The sequence below is a fragment of the Lepidothrix coronata genome, unplaced genomic scaffold (genome assembly GCF_001604755.1).
Source record: "Lepidothrix coronata isolate B3197 unplaced genomic scaffold, Lepidothrix_coronata-1.0 Scaffold8, whole genome shotgun sequence".
Lineage (NCBI taxonomy): Eukaryota > Metazoa > Chordata > Aves > Passeriformes > Pipridae > Lepidothrix > Lepidothrix coronata.
The window spans coordinates 8712112-8729860 of NW_016690188.1; the positions used below are offsets into that span (position 1 = coordinate 8712112).

At 49.6% G+C, this 17749-nt stretch overlaps 2 protein-coding genes across 4 annotated transcripts; both read left to right on the forward strand.

The window, feature by feature from the left end:
- The first annotated feature begins 214 nt into the window (after positions 1-214).
- On the forward strand, positions 215-9160 carry LOC108509901 (cytochrome P450 26C1). The gene is made up of 6 exons (XM_017839517.1): positions 215-406; positions 483-707; positions 836-1111; positions 2744-2899; positions 5847-6353; positions 6605-9160. The coding sequence occupies exons 1-6, from the start codon at positions 215-217 to the stop codon at positions 6941-6943; spliced, it is 1695 nt and encodes a 564-aa protein (XP_017695006.1). The 3' UTR covers positions 6944-9160.
- A 212-nt stretch (positions 9161-9372) lies between these two features.
- On the forward strand, positions 9373-13787 carry LOC108509974 (cytochrome P450 26A1). 3 transcript variants are annotated; one of them, XM_017839620.1, is made up of 7 exons: positions 9373-9517; positions 11105-11329; positions 11421-11708; positions 11829-11978; positions 12298-12432; positions 12644-12796; positions 12989-13787. In XM_017839620.1, exons 2-7 carry the CDS (start codon positions 11123-11125, stop codon positions 13328-13330), a joined length of 1275 nt encoding a protein of 424 aa, XP_017695109.1. In that variant the 5' UTR covers positions 9373-9517; positions 11105-11122; the 3' UTR covers positions 13331-13787. The 3 variants fall into 3 exon arrangements, with proteins under 3 accessions (XP_017695109.1, XP_017695092.1, XP_017695100.1); XM_017839603.1 differs by lacking the exon at positions 9373-9517 and adding an exon at positions 10336-10916; XM_017839611.1 differs by lacking the exon at positions 9373-9517 and adding an exon at positions 10336-10916 and having other exon boundaries at positions 12301-12432.
- Positions 13788-17749: the final 3962 nt, after the last annotated feature.

The following is a 17749-nucleotide window of genomic DNA, read 5'->3' on the forward strand; positions in this document are numbered from 1 at the left end:
CTTAAATATGCAGCGGATACGTCATCTCCGAAGGTGGATCGGGCGTAAGTGGCCAATATCTATATAAATGTGGCCGAGGGGCGAACCGGCAGCAGGAGGCGAGCGGGGCCGGGCGGGCAGCAGCCGGCAGGGCCCGCCGTGCAGCGCCCGCCGCCGGTAGCCGGTCTGACAGCCGCCCCCGCAGCCGCCCGCCCGTCCCCGCCGCCGGAGGACGATGCTGGCCGGGCTTTCCTGGCCCGAGGCGTCGGCGCTGGCGCTGCTGGCCCTGGCTCTGCTGGTCACCCTGTGCCGGCACCTGTGGGCGCTGCGCTGGAGCCTCAGCCGGGACCGGGCCAGTGCCCTGCCCCTGCCCAAGGGCTCCATGGGCTGGCCGTTTTTTGGGGAGACTCTGCACTGGCTGCTCCAGGTAAGGCGCCGGTGGACGAGGGCGGGATGGGAAGGGACTGGTGGAAGCCACAGGCTGACCCACAGCTCGTCCCCAGGGCTCCCGCTTCCATAGCTCACGGCGGGAGAGATATGGAAACGTCTTCAAGACCCACCTCCTGGGCCGGCCGGTGGTGCGGGTGACAGGCGCTGAGAACATCCGCAAGATCCTTCTGGGCGAGCACACGCTGGTCAGCACGCAGTGGCCACAGAGCACCCATATCATCCTGGGCTCCCATACCCTGCTCAGCTCCACTGGTGACCTGCACCGCCAACGCCGCAAGGTGAGTCTCTCGGCCACCCCAACAGGGCACACAGCCCAGGCGGCACCTCCGCCCAGGCTTGGGCCTCGGTGGCATGTGTGCTCCCCCTGCTTTAACTACCTGCTTGTGTTCCCCCCTTTTCCTCCTAGATCCTGGCCAGAGTTTTCAGCCGTGCTGCCCTGGAGAGCTACCTTCCACGGATCCAGAAGGTTGTGAGCTGGGAGCTGCGGGGCTGGTGCATGGAGCCGGGCTCCATCGCAGTTTATTCCTCCGCTAAAACCTTAACTTTCCGCATTGCAGCTCGGATACTCCTGGGGCTCCGCCTGGAGGAAAAGCAGTTCAAGGATCTGGCCAAAACTTTTGAACAGCTGGTGGAGAACCTCTTCTCCCTGCCCCTCAACATACCCTTCAGTGGGTTGCGCAAGGTACTGCCGCATGTCCCATTCCCTCTGCCTGGGGACAAGGGCCTGGGCCCTGGCAGCAGAGACCTCCTGTCCCCAGGCCTGCCCAGGGGCACTTTCAATGGGCCAGGACATCTGCAGCACCCTATTCCAGGTCTGAGGGCTTGGTGTCTTACCTAATTCAGCCATTTCCCTTTCTCTGCACTTCCCACCTGCTCCTGGTTGACTTCCAGCACCTTTGGGTCCTGGCTCCAGTTCATTGTACTGTGCAGGGCTTCTCTTCTCCCTCATCCCATATGTTGCCTCTGGTTAGTTCATCATGTCTGGGCCTGTCCCATCTCATCCTACCTGGACTCCTGTCAGTCAACGGCAGAGGGGTCTGTGGGCATGAGCACACAGCTCAGTTTAGCACCCCCTGTGCAACTTAGGCAGGCCAAGGACTTGGGACCTCTTATGATCCTTGGTCCCTTGTAGCCCAGCAGCATGGAGACAGCCCAGGGAGAGGAACGTGGCAGACAGCCTCCTCTGCCTCTTTCAATTTGCAGTTTCCTCCCTGCTGCTCTACTCCTCTTTGCCTGCCTCCCTACACTCCTGTTCTAGGTATTGGTCCTGTGTACCACCTCTCCTCTCACATTACTCCCTCCTCTGACTTTAGGTTCTCGGTACTTACCACAGCTGAAGTCTCCTGCCCACTTTAGGCAGGTCTTCCCTCATCTCTTATTTCCACTGTGAGCTCTGCCCCATTGGATCCCCTTACCCAGCGAGTCCCAGTTCACCCCCAGCCTCCCTGCTGCTCTTCACCAGTTCAAAGCTCTGGTTTTCCTTGTCCAGTTTCCCTTTGCAGGTTGGCACAGTGTGGGCTTTCACCCCTCACATCCTACCCCTCTCTGCCCTCTCTCAGGTCAGCCACAGGCTGTCTGGCCCCAGACCAATATGTTCCACTTGCATTTAGGTCCCCTTGTCTTTCCCCTTGCTCCCTGCCCTGTTTACTTTGTCCAGTCCTTCCCACCTCAAATCTAACCCTTTGTATGTTTTTCCCAACATCTGGTCGTGGCCATTTTTCATTCCAAATCTCATCCTTCTGGCTTTTGCAGGAAGCATCTTGATAGAGAGCCACACTCTGTGACTCCATCCCACTTTGCAAAGAGATTGCTGATCACTTGACTTGTTGAGATCTTACATGAATGTTACACAACTGAAGATGAGCTGGCTGTGATTAATGTGTCTTTTTCCACTATACCCTGGTTAAGCCACTCATTTGATCCTTTCTCAGATGTGCCTTGCTGTCTGGACTCAGTTTTATTAAGTTACCTCTTCTTGTCCCTTTGGACAAGCTTCTTTTGGACCTGACACAATTGTGGGTTTGCTCAGCGCAGATGCCTCTGAACTTGGTACCACGTGTTTACTGCTGTCTTTTCCTCTCAGAGAATTTCTTGTGACTTATTGTATTTGATTCACAACAGCAAAGCAACAGAATGTGCAGCAGTTCCCCCCAGACTGCTGCCTCTTGCAAGGCTCTGGGGCTGGGCAACAGATTAAACTGTTCTTGCTGTTATAGATCCTGGTTTTAAGGATTGCTACTCATGGGCTCCCTCAGTCTCTCAGGAGAGGGGTTCAATTCCTAAGGTTCTCCTGAACTGTGTCTGCCTCTCACAGGGAATAAAAGCACGGGACATGCTACATGAGTTTATGGAGAAGGCTATACAGGAAAAACTGCAGAGAAACAACCCAGAAGATCACAGTGATGCTCTGGATTTCATAATGAACAGTGCCAAGGAGCACGGCAAGGAATTCACCATGCAGGAGCTAAAGGTAAAGATGAACCCAGTAGTCCTTACTGAGCCTAAACCACTAACTGAATGTGAAGAGTATTTTCCCAAAGATCTTGGGAAAAAAATTGTCATTAGTACTGCATCATTCATAGTTCCAGGTCACTTGGTATCAGTGAATTACAGATGACACTACATTTATATAACAAGTTTTGAAGCAGTTTTGCATGGGTACAGCAGCTGAATACAGTTCAAAAGTATTTGAATATAGTTTAAAGGTAGTTTCACTGCTTACTTAAGTATTTAAGGAAAACTGTCTAAAGACTAATATTTTATAAATATTTTGTAAAAAGGTAATCTCTAAATCTAAAATATTTGAAAAACTTTGAGCAACTAGTAGATATAATTAGAATCAAAATATGTTAATAAAGTAATTTTATTATAATTATTTATTATATTATTTATTCTAATATATTTTTATTATAATGTAATTTTTAAAATAATTGAAACGTTCAAAATGTGATTGATTAAGATTAATTACTCTCTGTTAGTTTTCACATGAATATTACACAAGAATAATTTCATGATCTCTCATCATGTCCCTGGCTCTGACCACAAATGCAATAAGGGGATATTAAATGTAATATGGAGTTACATGGCGGTGATCTGGGGCCAGCTGATTGAAATCATAGTATATAATATATACTATAATATATATTATATTAAAAGTATATATATATATATATATATATACTATAGGATACACTGTCCTGTAGCATTATGGTTAGAAGATTTCTATTTTGTCTGTATTTAACAAAATTGCTTGCAAACCAAACTGCCTATGCTTGCGATTATGGCAATATTCACTCTAATATAACAGTAGGAGAGCTTTCATTCCATTAAATGGTGTAATTGGATAAAAAGTCCAAAGCTGTCTCAGAGACATGGATTTATCTGTCTTTGAGAGAGCCTTCAAACACTGGCACACACTAGTTACTAATTTGCTTTGTGTTCAAATTATTTGGAAGGACAGTCTTTCCAGAAGTTTTCCTAAATACGCTGCTGGCATGAATTTACCAGGACCCTTGAAATGTAAAGGTCATTAAAAAAATATTGCTTTGCCAAAAGTACTGTTTTAAAATACTTAAAACCCTGAAAAGATTAAAAAGACCCCATCCTACATAATAGTGCTGTCACTGGCTGGATGGGTGGAACTGTAATGCTGCCTGTCCTGCCCTCCAGGACAGGGAGTTGGGCTGTAGCACAGGGACAATACTGGTGAAACTTGGGAAGGTGCTGCCTTCCAGGCACTGGTTATGTTGGCCTTGTAGGAGCAGGAAGGGAAAGTCAGCGGCTCAGTGTCACAGCTTCTGCAGCAGCACTGTCAGAGGTTGATGCAGAGAGTCATAAGGGCTGTTATTTCAAATTGCAGAGCTTGCCCTAAATTCCTTGCATGCTATTGAAATGTCTTGGGGTTTAATTGCAAGTGGTGGAACTGAGAGCTTTCTTTTCATCTGGATCTGCTACCTTGTGAATGTAAAAATCCCTGCTCATGCCTGCAGGAGGTGTGATAGGGGTTGACAGGGATCTGTTATTCCAGAGGTTTTATTTCAGCTGAAAGATGCCCTTGAGAGCTGCACTTTGACAAAAGCATCTAGTCCAGCCAATATATGGCACTGGGGATGGTAGCAAAGAGTCATCCTTGTGACATGATCCTTGACCTTATCAGACTTGGGTCCAAGTACATTCAGGCTTCAGGTGTCCTTCTCTGTGTTTGTGGCTTCACCTCTCCAGAACAATTGTTGTGTCTGAACAATTTAAAGTCCAGACATACAGTCATGTGAAAGGAAACTGCTCTGTGTCCTTGGAGGATTTTGCTCTGCTTTGCCCCTGGACTGAAGCAATTAGTGCTCTGTAGTGCCAGCCAGGTCCCAGTCCTCCCAGGGTGGTAGCTCCTGGTATTCCTCCCTTCGCTTTTGTCTCTGGCCTCTGGCCTTGGTGCTCCCAGTCCTGTGCTCCCACTGGCACCTTCAGATGGTGTTGTAGGTTTGAGCATTATGTTTGCTGTCAGAGACATGATATGCCATGACCCAGCTCTGGGCAGCCCTTAACTTTTGGAAAACCATTTGCAAAAGTTCATCAGAGGGTGCTGCAAACAGCCCACAGCATCCTGGTATGTGCTGTGCCAATATAGACCCTGCAGACAGTCCCGCAAAGACTGGGAGGCTGCGTGGGGATCCGTGAACTGGAACAAGGCACCTATTACAGATTTGACTGTTCTGTGGTCCATCTATCTGAGCTGGTTAACTTCCTAACTCGTAATGGATACATCTGCAGCGGAGCTATCAGAAATACTGCTGTGCTTCAGGCTGTAAAGCTTGAAAGGTGAGCAAGTCCTTTGCCTGGTGTGTGCTCCCTGCAAGCTATAGTACTTCCCAGGCTGACCTACTGTAGCAGAGAGGTCTTTCTGCTCTCAACTCTTGGCTTCAGTCCCCTCCCAGATAAGCAAACGGTCAGTTATAACCAGAGATGCATCAAATGCAACCCATTTTAGCTGCCAGCACATCTAGGATTTGTGCATAAACACGCTCATATCCACTGCCTGGGCAGAAGAGTAAAAGGTGGGTGCAAAGGGGAATTGGCAGATGAAGAGAAAAGGCATAATGCTTGAAATGGACTTCCCTCAGTGTGCTATAATGCATGTTAAAATGCTGCTTTAAAATTGGTAAATCTTAGGAGGAAAGCTCAGAAGAGCTGTACTGGTGGTGATGTGCACTCAGCTGTGTTTCTGCACCAGTCACTGGGCAAGTGGATGTCCAGTTCATAAATGGTTTGCTTCCTGCCAACCCAGGATGGGTACAGCTTTGTGGAAAACAGAGTGGGGGCCAGGGCCCTTTGCACAGGGACAAAATCTGAAAAAGGTGAGAACAGTCTAAATCACAATCAGTTTAAAATGGCATTCAAACTTGTCACCTTCATTCCTCTCCCAGGAGTCAGCAATTGAGCTCATATTTGCTGCTTTTTTCACCACGGCTAGTGCCAGCACTTCTCTGATCCTCCTGCTCCTGAAGCACCCCTCAGTGATTGAAAAAATAAGGCAGGAGCTGATGTCCCATGAACTGTATCAGCAGTGTGAGTGCCACCCTGCAGGACCCTGCCCGGACACCCTGACCATGCAGAGCAGGGACAGAGAGAAACCACGTTTCCACTCCACAGCCAAAGATGTTCAGAAGGATCAGAGCCAGCCCCCGGCCTCAGTGGAGGAAGGTTCCCTCCAGTCCGGTGCCCTGCTGGAGCCCACCGTCCCCCGGAGCAACTTCTGCACTGGCTCCCAGCTCCAGGCACCATCAGGGCAGAGCTGTCACTGCTCCTCGGACATCAGCCTGGAGAAGCTGAGCCGCCTGCGCTACCTGGACTGTGTGATTAAGGAGGTGCTGCGGGTGCTGCCCCCAGTCTCCGGAGGCTACAGGACGGCACTGCAGACTTTTGAGCTCGATGTAAGTGCCTTGCAGGCTGTTAGGGAACTGCTTGCACTTCATGCAAGCACAGCACAGTGGTGGTGCTTGGCAGTGTAGCTCAGGGGGAGGTGGCACCCAGCAACCTCTGTGGGTCCCAGCTCGGTTGGGGAGAAAAGGAGCTACAGAGCAGGTGGGCAGTATGTTGGGGCGGTCCTCAGGCACCCTCTGCTCACCCTCTACTAGCACGGGTATGTAACACTCCTCTCCTCCCCTTTTCTCTCCCCTCCCAGGGCTACCAGATCCCCAAAGGCTGGAGTGTCATGTACAGCATCCGTGACACACATGAGACAGCTGCTGTCTACCAGAGCCCCCCCAGCAGCTTCGACCCAGACCGCTTTGGTGCCACCCGGATGGAGGCTGCAGGCCGGTTCCACTACATCCCCTTCGGTGGTGGGGCACGGAGCTGCATCGGGAAGGAGCTGGCACAGGCCATCCTCAAGCTGCTGGCCATTGAGCTGGTCAGCACAGCCCGCTGGGAGCTGGCCACCCCTGGCTACCCCGCCATGCAGACTGTGCCCATCGTGCACCCCGTTGATGATGGGCTGCAGCTCTACTTCCACCCCTTGTAGCCTGGCCATGGCTGTGGGGCCTGAGCTAGGGGTACGCTGCTCCCCTCAGCCCTGGAGCTGATGCCCCTCCACAGCTACTGGGGGCAGGTCTCCACTGCTTCAGGCTGGGTATGGCACTGGATCACTGCAGAGCAAAACCTAAAGGTCTGTTTTTCCCCTCCTAGTGTACAGGCTGGTAGGGAGAGTCCTGCAGAGTCACGCTCCTGAACGCTAGGGTGAACCTCAGCCCCAGCCTGGGGGCAAAACCCATCGAAGTTGCTGGCAGGGAGCATATGCCATGGGGCCTCAGCCAGCCCCCACTCCATAAAGGTCTCCAGCTACCAGGGATGTGGAGCAAAACTCAGGCCTACAGCTAAGGCTCCCAGAGCATTTCTATCCCTGGGTTGTCTCCTACCTCTCCTGTGTTATAGGAGAGGCAGGATGAACATCCTGAACACTGTAGCTTTTTAGATGTAAAAAGAAGAAAGATGGGGGGCTCTGCAGGAAAACACAAGCCAGAGCTGCTCAATTCATGGCATCAGTGCTAGCTGGAATAATAGGGTGTAAAGTGGTTTTTATTGTAAATATTTAATCTCATTCCTGCACTTCCCATTAGAGCTGGCACAAAGAGGATATCTCTCAGTCACCCAGTAGTAGTAGCTGTGTATGTTGTGTTGAGCACTGTGCTGCTGCTTGGGGTCTGCCATGAAGCCCCACTCTGCTGTCCCCACAGGATGTGCTCCCCAGCTACAAGTCCAATCCTAACCACAGGATCGAACTGAAGCATGGGAGGGGGTTTTGGGGAGCAAACATTTAGAAAATGGACATTTCTGAGTATGTCTGATTTGTGGTAGAAAGTCCCTTGTTCCTGGTGATGCTGTTCACATTGCAGAGGGGACATTTGCAAGGTGACACAGGCTCTGTGGTGACTGGCTGGCCAGACTGACCTTGCCAGCTCTGTCAGCCTAGCTCTGCCAGCGAAAGTGCCAGGACAGCAGCTCCATGGTCCATCCACAGGGTGGAAGCTTGGGTTCTGAGAGCACCATTCTAGATGGTTTTTGAGTACCTCCACAGAGTGTTTCTCTCCCATGTAAAATGAAGTGAGTCCTGTTGCTTGTGTACTGATAACAGAACTAGAGCCAGGTCCTTGGTCCACAACAATACGTTTATAAGCTTCTTTCAGCTTCCCCTTTGCTCCCCACTGTCATACATCCTGTGTGGATGCAGTGGGGAAAATAATCTGCCTTGTTCCTCCGGAGCATTCTGTGTCTGGTGGTGTGGTGTGCTCTGTGTGAAGCACCAGCTTGACCTGTGAGGGCCAAAATGTGGCACAGTGTCCCTTTGGAAAGGCCCTGAGAGCTTTTCAGTCTCCTGAAACTGTCATCCTCCTGCTTCAGTGCCAGGCTACAAATGACCTCACCCTGGCCAATCCCCCTTGTCCGTGCCGGGGCACTGCAGCAGGGTGTGTGCCGCCGTTGGCTGTCTGAGGGCTGTGCAGTGACCACTCTGCCACCTGGGGCAGAAATGTGGCTCCCAAATGTAACAGGTCAAATCTGGAGGTTGAACTGCAGGGCTGAGTTAAGTGCTGTTGGCAGGCCGGCCCTGTGGCGAACCAGAGCCTCTGCCCCTCCTGACCTTGTCCTGAAAGGTGTATCTTTTGCTTATCAGAGGTGAAATCAGTAGATGGCGGGTGCAAGTGGCAATGACTAACTTTAATTAGCAGGAGCTGCTGGCTGACTGAGACCGCGGGCGATTCGGGGTCCCACCGCAGGCAGGGCTGTGGGCAGGGCTGAGCCTGGTGCAGAAGGGTCGGGGCTTCTCCAGCAGCGCACTTAAAAATTACCCCGAGCGCTAACGAGCCCTGTAGCCACCCGCTGAAAAATGTAACATGAATCTAGTTAAAAAAAAAAAAGACTTGAAACTGATTTTGTTTGCAGATAAACACGAGCATTTACAAATGAAGTGTAATAATTGTTACTTGTAATCAAAGTTTGTTCATATTAGGCTGTTAATTTCTTGACCCCCTTCCAAGATGTTTTTAATTATCCCTTTCACTCTTTACCATTTGATTCTTTTCAAGCCGGTGGCTGGGGAATACACAGCTGGGGAGATAATAAAGCCTTCCTGTGGCAATTATCGGTGCTCAGGCCACCGTATCTCGTTATTTTGATAGACAGTGAACTTGGCGCGCTTGCCGGCCGGGTTCACGCAGATGTCACGGTCCGTGTTGTAGGTCACAAGCAGGTCAGCGCCCGGCAAGGAGAGAGCGCCGGGTCAGGGCGCGGCCGCCGCTCTCGGACGGGCTCCGCGGAGCCGCCCGGGACCGCGGCGTACCCCGAGGGGCTGCTGCCTCCGGGGCCGGGGGACTACCCTCCGGGGGTGTCCCTCTTGGGTAACAGGGTGCGGAGGCGGGCAGCCTCGCTCCCGCAAGGGATCGTAAGAGGAGGGAGGGTCCCGTGTGATGCGTTCATTGCTAGAAAAATAATAATTAAAAGTGACATCTCCCTCTCCCATACACAGACACACACACAAAACTTCCAGCGTTTATTGGGCTTGTCTGGGAGCAATAAAGCAAAAGTAACAAAGAGGGAAGAGGTAAAAACTGTAAAAAAAAAAAAAGAAGAAGAAAAAAGCGAGCGCGGTAGTGTATTGGCAGCAGCCGTGCCCGGCGGAGAGCTCCGCGGCCCCGCAGCCGCGCTCCACGACGGGCGCCCCTTCCCCAGCGGCTTCTGCGCCGGGACACGGCGGCCGCCCCAGCCCCAGCCAGCACAGCCTGCCCAGTCCCGCCGGGCGCCCCGGTACCGCCGCGCTCCTCCCGCTCGGGGCCGCCGCTCCCGCCCGGAGCGCAGCCCCCGGTGCCTGCCTGTGGGCACCGGGAGCGAACCCCTCTGCGGCGCGCCTGCAGGCGGAGTGCCCGCCGGTGCTGAGCGCCTCTTTCCGACCGCGGCAGCCCCGACGGGATGCCAGGCAGCCTCAGGCGAGGGTGAGCAGTGGATCCCGGGGAGAGAAGCTGGGCACGGCGGGTTTGGTGTTTCCTTTCCGCCCTCACCTCCCTTTCCCTCGGTGACCCGCGCTTGAACCTGCATCGAGAGACGGACTGTTGCCGGCGGCTCCTTCCTCCGCGGCCGGCAGAAATACAAGCCGGGCCTTTCGAGGTGAACCAGGGGACAGCGGAGGCTCCTCCGCCGATGCGGTGGCACTGCTGCGGCTCTGCCCGGGGTGCCGCCCAGCTGCCCTAGCACCGGGGACCCCTCGGTCCGGCTCCGGCCGCTACCTCGCCGTTCCCGGCCGGCGACAGCGGCGAGCGAGCGAAGGAGCTCCGCAGCTCGTAGAGCGCACCGGAGCCGGCCGGGCAGCGCGCCGGGGGTAGGTGTCTGCGGGCAGCCGAGCCGCGGGACATTTCTCGGCGCAGCTGCTGGTCTGTGACGAGCATCGACAATAAATCCGAGGAGCAGGAGGAGGAGGTGGCCGCCACCAGTTATCAGCGGCGTCCCGCAGCCTACTCGCCGAGCGCGGTGCAGGGGCAGCGAGCCCGAAGGCTCTGCCGCTGCTCCCGGTGGCACCTTTCCTTCCCTGGCAGTGATCTGCGGCGGGCAGGATGCACTACGCAAAGCAAATAGTTAAAGATTTCGGGGGGAGGAGCCAGGCCGCAATCCGCAATTAAAGATGAACTTTGGGTGAACTAATTTATCGGACCAAGGTAGGGTGGGCAGCAACCTGGGAAGGGTATAAAAGGCGGCCCGCGGCGAGCCCGGCCCGCGCACTCGGAGCTCCCAGGGGGCCAGGCGGGACTCGCTCCCCAGTCATGGGCTTCTCTGTCCTGGTCGCCAGCGCCCTGTGCACCTTCCTGCTGCCCCTGCTGCTGTTTCTAGCCGCCGTCAAGCTCTGGGACTTGTACTGCGTGAGCAGCCGCGACCCCAGCTGCCCGCTCCCACTGCCCCCGGGCACCATGGGGCTCCCCTTCTTCGGGGAGACGCTGCAGCTGGTGCTGCAGGTAAGGCGAGGCGATGCCGCGGGGAGCGGAGAGGCTCCCCGGCTGCTGCTCTGGCTGCAGGGGAGGGAGATGAGCAACAACTTTGCCAGGCTCCCGTGCCCAGGTGGGAAAGAGCTGCTCTCCCTGCCTCTTCCTCTCCTCCCTTCTAAAATTTATTTTATCATTCTCCCCTCTCCTCCTCTGTCCAGAGGCGGAAATTCCTACAGATGAAGCGCAGGAAATACGGGTTCATCTACAAGACTCACCTCTTCGGGCGGCCCACGGTGCGGGTGATGGGCGCCGAGAACGTGCGGCACATCCTGCTGGGCGAGCACCGGCTCGTCTCTGTGCAGTGGCCCGCCTCGGTGCGCACCATCCTGGGCTCGGGCTGCCTCTCCAACCTCCACAACGGGCAGCACAAGCACCGCAAAAAGGTACGGCCCGACAGCGGGCGGGGAGCGGGCGCGGTCGCCCCGGACGCGGCGGCTGAGCCTCTGTCCCATTCCTCCTCGTCCCCTCGGGCAGGTGATCATGCGAGCCTTCTCCCGGGACGCCCTGCAGCACTACGTGCCCGTCATCCAGGAGGAGGTGAGCGCCTGCCTGGAGCGATGGCTGGGCGCCGCCGGGCCCTGCCTGCTGGTGTACCCCGAGGTGAAGCGCCTCATGTTTCGTATTGCCATGAGGATCCTCCTGGGCTTCCAGCCCCGCCAGGCCAGCCCCGACGGCGAGCAGCAGCTTGTGGAGGCCTTCGAGGAGATGATCCGCAATCTATTCTCCCTCCCCATCGATGTGCCGTTCAGTGGGCTCTACCGGGTAAGGCTCACGGTGGGCCAGGAGGAGAGAGGTACCCCTGCAGCCAGGGCAGTGGGGAACAGATGGGAGGGATGGCAGTACAGCCCAAGTTCCACATTGCTCTCCCTGCTGCTTGGTTAGGGCTTGCGGGCACGCAACATCATCCACGCCAAGATCGAGGAGAACATCCGTGCCAAGATGGCCCGTAAGGAGCCCGAGGGTGGCTATAAGGATGCGCTGCAGCTGCTGATGGAATACACACAGGGCAATGGGGAGCAGCTAAACATGCAGGTAAGGTTCCCCAGGGCCAGATCCATCCCTTTCCCCCAGTCCCCTTGTCAGCATCACACTTATCTTTTGGATAAAAAGGAAGGAGCAGGAGGTGCTCCCTTTCCCCATAAAATAAACCAGCTTGTGTTGAGCACTGGGGTGCAGAGGTTGCAACCAGGCTGTTGGATTGGGAGCGTAAGCACCTCTGATCACCTCCATCCTGGCCCCTGGGTGTCTGCTCCATTCTGGGAGCAATGCATAGCATTGCAGTGGAAGAATGGGCTTGGTAGAGATACTGTGTTTAGTGTCTAGTTTATCCCTCTTCTTTCCTTTGTGTAAGGAGCTGAAGGAGTCTGCCACAGAGCTGCTGTTTGGGGGCCATGAAACCACTGCTAGTGCTGCCACATCACTGATTGCCTTCCTAGGGCTCCACCACGAAGTCCTGCAGAAAGTGAGGAAAGAACTGCAGGTGAAGGTGTGTATCTTCCCCAGAGCCATTTCAAGGAGGGGGCAGTGGGACGTACCTCCAGGACAGGTGTCCCAGACAGGGCTCCCTTTAACCCAGGTGGTACCCTACTTTTAGGGGTGGCAGGATAATACAACTCACTGAGGGGGGCAGCTCCTTTGCAGTCCAGGAGTCCTGGCTGCCCGCTCCGTGAATGTCATGGCAGCATCTTCCTTTCTAGGGGTTACTGTGCAGTTCCAACCAAGAGAAGCAGCTGGACATGGAGGTCTTGGAGCAGCTGAAGTACACGGGCTGTGTCATCAAAGAGACCCTCAGGCTGAGCCCGCCTGTTCCTGGAGGATTTCGAATTGCACTCAAGACCCTTGAGTTAAATGTAAGCAAGGCTTGGGCACAACTCCTCAGAGCAGCTGCAAAGTACTAGTGCTTTCACATAGCCTGTCTGCCTTAGAGTGGCCTGCAGGAAGCCAGGAGGGGGAGGTGGGGTGAACCTATGTGTCCTATGCTGTCACTTCACATATATTAACACAGCAAGGTGCTTCATGACTTCTTTCTCTTCTTTTCATAGGGCTACCAGATCCCTAAAGGTTGGAATGTTATTTACAGTATCTGTGATACCCACGATGTGGCAGATCTCTTTACCAACAAGGAAGAATTTAACCCGGATCGCTTCATGTCTCCATCTCCAGAGGATTCCTCTCGGTTCAGTTTCATTCCTTTTGGTGGGGGCTTGAGGAGCTGCGTGGGCAAAGAGTTTGCAAAAGTCCTTCTAAAAATATTTACAGTGGAGTTGGCTCGGAGCTGTGACTGGCAGCTGCTGAATGGACCTCCTACAATGAAAACGGGCCCCATAGTGTACCCTGTGGACAATCTGCCTACCAAATTCACAGGTTTCAGTGGCCAAATCTGAGAGTTCAACATTTGCCTCTGACTGGATTTCTATATAGCATCTAATATGTACATAGTAACTTTTTATAGTAACAAAGACCTTTAAATATTTAAACTTGTAAATGTACAATAGTTATTTATGTCTTCTAAATATTTTGAAAGGCTATGATATTTTTTTTCCCCAAGCACTACAATTATGGGTCTCTGATTCATAATTAGATAATGTTATTTCTATAGAAATAAGTTTTCCCCTATTTAAAAATCTCATTGAAAGCTGGCCAGCTAAGCATTTTAAGATATTTCAGGATGGCATATGTAATAAGAAATATTCTAAAAGCATTCAAAAAAATGGTAACTAACTACTCATGCAAGTTACCTGAAATGGTTATTGTTTGAGAATGTTTTCAGTATTATTTGTGTCTAGATCTTATGTTTATTGTGTGAATTTTAAGTTTGGTAATAAAGTTTATTTTTTATGATCCTCTGTATGAAGATCTGTGTGTCTGCTAGAGAGTAGCTTAATGAATGGGGCTCAAGAGTTTGGATGTAAAGTCAGATCTGCTTTTGTGAATGACGTACTTGCTATTTCTGTGCTCATAACTCTTCCCTGCCTCCCCTCTTCACCTGTGGTTCTCGCTTGTGAATTATTCTAAGTTTTAGCCTGTAAGTGCAAGAGCAATGCAAAAACACATGCTTATTGACAAGGAGTGATGACAAGAGCTACAGGTCTCCTTATCAAGCACGTCATTTTGAGTCACAGTAAATAAGAGAGTAAAGGAAAGCAGAAGAATTATGTATTACGTGAGTCTTTGTAGCTAGAGAAAATAGGTTGAGGAAAAAAAATTCCATAAATGTCCTCTCTTCCCATATTACTGCTGACCTGTGCAAACAGACCACTGGATCTTGTTCTGTGTTGAGTCTGCTGGCTATGAATCTTTACTTACGAAGGTGTCCCTTATCAGCTGGTAGAGCAAACAAAATCTGCTGATTTCTTCTTGAAATGCAACAGCTCTGGCTAGGTCAGAGAGAGAGCATCCATTTGATTTAAGAACTTCTTTCCTGGAATTCAGCAAAGTGAAAACTAAAAGGCAGGCACTAATGTGAATTGATTAACAGAGAATCAACTGTTGAGATGCAATTCCCCAGGGGTGTGTAAGCAGGGCAGATAAAATGCCCTAGGCATGACCCCTATTTTGGCTTAACCATAAGGGGGTTTGTGCCCACCCCCACTTACTACACCTATTAGTCTTCCCTCAAAAGTCAAACAACATAGGCTGGCTTTATAAACATCTACAAAGTAAACCAATGTAATTCAGTGTCATGAACACTTATAGCACCACATAGACTAATTTAATTTTCTGTTTGCTTCTGGAAAACAGTCACTTTTTCATTACGTTCTCCCAAGATCAAAATTAAGTATTTAGTTAAGTTGCTCAAAATAGCTGCAGGTGCTTAATAGCATCTATGAGATTTGGGATTTCTTTTTAAGGAGTGTTTCTATTACACATTTGATATGTTTCCAGCTACAATTTTAAATACATAAGCTTCTAACTTATGGCCTTAGATACAAGCTACATATGAGTTTAACTATCAAGAATTTTTCATATCCATTTTTTTGTAATTTTAAAATACAAAATATATTCTATTCAGATTGTGCCTTTGTCTTCTTGGCAATGTTTAAAATCTTAAATATTTTTCCCATGCAAACCTCTTGTACCATTATGTTCTCAGGGACTTGATGAATGACCTCAGTTTAAGACACTTTTATAACATATATAGTAGCAGAAAATTGCAAACCTTGGTCCTGATTTGGAGGTGATCTGAAGTCTGGAGAACAGCAAGACTCTTGTCTTGGTATCCTTTCCTAACATTTTCTTCCATAACATTACAACATTCTGCAAATCCAGATAGATGCTGATATTCTTTAAATGTTATGTTTGGTTTTAATGGAAGTCTTTTATAAGTGGGAACTTTTTACATGGTCTTCCTACTATTTTAGTTTATATTTTATTTTTATAATGAATAGGAATCTAAGTGCTGTCTGGAGAATACAAACACTTTCACGGTGTAAGTCCAAGGTCATACGTGCAAATCTCATTTTTGGTTTTGAGTCAAGTTTGCGTGGCTTTTATGTTCAAACAAGAAAAAAATCATATACTTCATTTGATTTTGTCTGGACATCTGGGAGCACATCCTAAGCTGTTGTAAATCATGACAACATAGCCTATGTTAGGTACTGCCCCTGTAATAATTTATTTCTGTAGTTAAACGGTCTGTCACTGCTGTGCAATTTAGGCATCCTGGAGCTAGTTTTAAACAGCTATCTCAAGAAATGGTAGTAGTGTAGTTACAGTAAAATGGAGCTCTGTCTGGGTTAATTGCTAAAATGTTTGCCCAACTTCTTGAGCAGGTTTTACAATCCCTGCTAATCTCCTCTTGCAGCTGTATTTTGACAGCTTAGATGCTGGCTGCAGACCAGTTTCAGGTGAGCTGTGGTATGACAGCGTAGCTTTGCCTGCTCAGCAGAGGCTGGGGTGGGCACACGCCGAGACTGTGGCTACTGTTCAGGGGCAGTTGCACTCCCAGCCCCTACCCCTCTTGTTATGCTGGGTCCAGGAACTGATCTTGTTGAAAAATTATCTACCAAAAAAACTGACTGTTTTTCAGGCAGACCAGCTCCTCATTCCAGCTCCCCGCATGAGCATTGTTTGTGCCGGGCTGCTGCACCAATGCAGAGGAGGCAGGAAGAAGAAGCAGCCACTTCAGCCTGCCCTGCTGCTGACAGGTAGCTCCTACAGCCACGCTCTCGCTTTCGTTTCACAGGTGTTACGAGGTGTTACTGTTAGTGACTGATGCTCCAGGGCTCACAAGGTGATACAAACAAAAGGGACAGATTTGGTGAGGAGCACTCTCTCCCTTCTTGTAGCCCAGCCTTTTTGGAGTGTATCATATTCCTTCTATTGGTTAACCTGCCATTTAAAAGAAAAGTATTTGACTAGGTCTCTCTTTGAAAAATCACATGCAGTTTAGAAAGTACTATGCTTTGGTCTTGGAGTAAAAGGTCAGCATTTCTATGTAGCATGCTGCTTCTTCCCTAGGGTAAGATGAGTTACTAGAATCCACACTTCTAAACCCACCTGAATAACAGCTGCTGCCAGCCAGCAGCATCTCTAGTGCTTAGAGTTTCTGATATCTATTCTATGCTAAATGTGTGGTTCTTAACAACAAACAGTTATATCTATTTTTGAACAAAAAGGACATTAAAGAATGACATGGGTGTAAGTTGACACTGAGGAATGTTACTTGATAAATCAATACCTTATTGAAAGAGACAACAGTATTTCCAGATAATATCAGAACGGGTAACAGTGAATTTTGGTAAAGGTTATATGAGTAAGGGAAAAAAAAAGCTGAAGATTCATTGGAAATGATTAAAAATAATTTGGTCATATTTATTTATTTTGTCCATGTAAAATGAGGACATGTTACTTGTGTGCTGCTTTCAGTAGTTGAGCTGGGAAAGATTTTTTTTTTTATTTTTGATTCATAGAAGAACTTATTCAAGGGAAAATATAATTTGAAATCTTATATGCCTAGGGTTTTTAAAATTTATTTTTTCTGGCACTTTATTTTATTTTTTAGCCTTTATTAGAAGAGTTTTTTCCTGGACCTTGCAAGATGAGAGGCTGAGAGGGAAGTTTTCCTTTTTTCTACCCCATTTCAATCTATCATATGTTCTCTCATTTTATTCTGTTCAGTGATTTAGAATAACCTTTGGAGAGGTACCAAGAAAAACACTTAATAATATGTAAAATGCTTCATTCTTGACTTTCAAGTGGTACTTTCCTAAGTGCTATAGGAAGTTTTTAAAAATTTTTTACAAATCTGCATCTAGTCATCTTTGAGAACAGAATACTTCTGTGTTTTGTTAACTCTACACATCTGCAGAGGTTTTCAGGGTGGGTGCTGATAAAAGAGTATACCCCAGTCTTTTAAAAACCAATATGCATAAAATTAGAACCCTGGATCTCTGTCTCTGTTTTTTAAGCATTGGAATTGATTTTTATGAGGTATAAATTCTGAAAATTTGCTGTCTCAAAGGGAGCTGCACTGCTTAGGCTCCCTGAAAATCCAACTGCTTTTGACATAGTCCCAAAGATTAAGTAGCCCAAATGTAAGCAACTCATTGCTGAATTTCTTTACCTTAAAATTATTACATACTGTCCTTCCTAGAACAGTCTAACAGGATCCTATGCAAGACTATAGGATCTTTTACAAGGCCATGCTGAACATCTGCATAAACCAAACTTCAATCTATTGACTTTTGGCAAAGTTTTAGAAATTGTAGAAGGCAGACACAAATCTTGTGTTTGGGACATACTGCTCATATGTTCCAGCCCCAAATTAGTGAATTTATTTATGGCTTAAAGGTATTACGTTA

Excerpts from the sequence above, each read along its gene's own strand:
- LOC108509901 (XM_017839517.1), top strand. The coding sequence starts at position 215 with ATGCTGGCCGGGCTTTCCTGGCCCGAGGCGTCGGCGCTGGCGCTGCTG. Across the intron at positions 1,112-2,743 it reads CCTTCAGTGGGTTGCGCAAG|GGAATAAAAGCACGGGACAT; the intron begins GTACTGCCGCAT and ends TGCCTCTCACAG. Across the intron at positions 6,354-6,604 it reads TGCAGACTTTTGAGCTCGAT|GGCTACCAGATCCCCAAAGG; the intron begins GTAAGTGCCTTG and ends CTCCCCTCCCAG.
- LOC108509974 (XM_017839603.1), top strand. The coding sequence starts at position 10,728 with ATGGGCTTCTCTGTCCTGGTCGCCAGCGCCCTGTGCACCTTCCTGCTG. Across the intron at positions 11,330-11,420 it reads AGCACAAGCACCGCAAAAAG|GTGATCATGCGAGCCTTCTC; the intron begins GTACGGCCCGAC and ends CCCCTCGGGCAG. Across the intron at positions 11,709-11,828 it reads CGTTCAGTGGGCTCTACCGG|GGCTTGCGGGCACGCAACAT; the intron begins GTAAGGCTCACG and ends CTGCTTGGTTAG.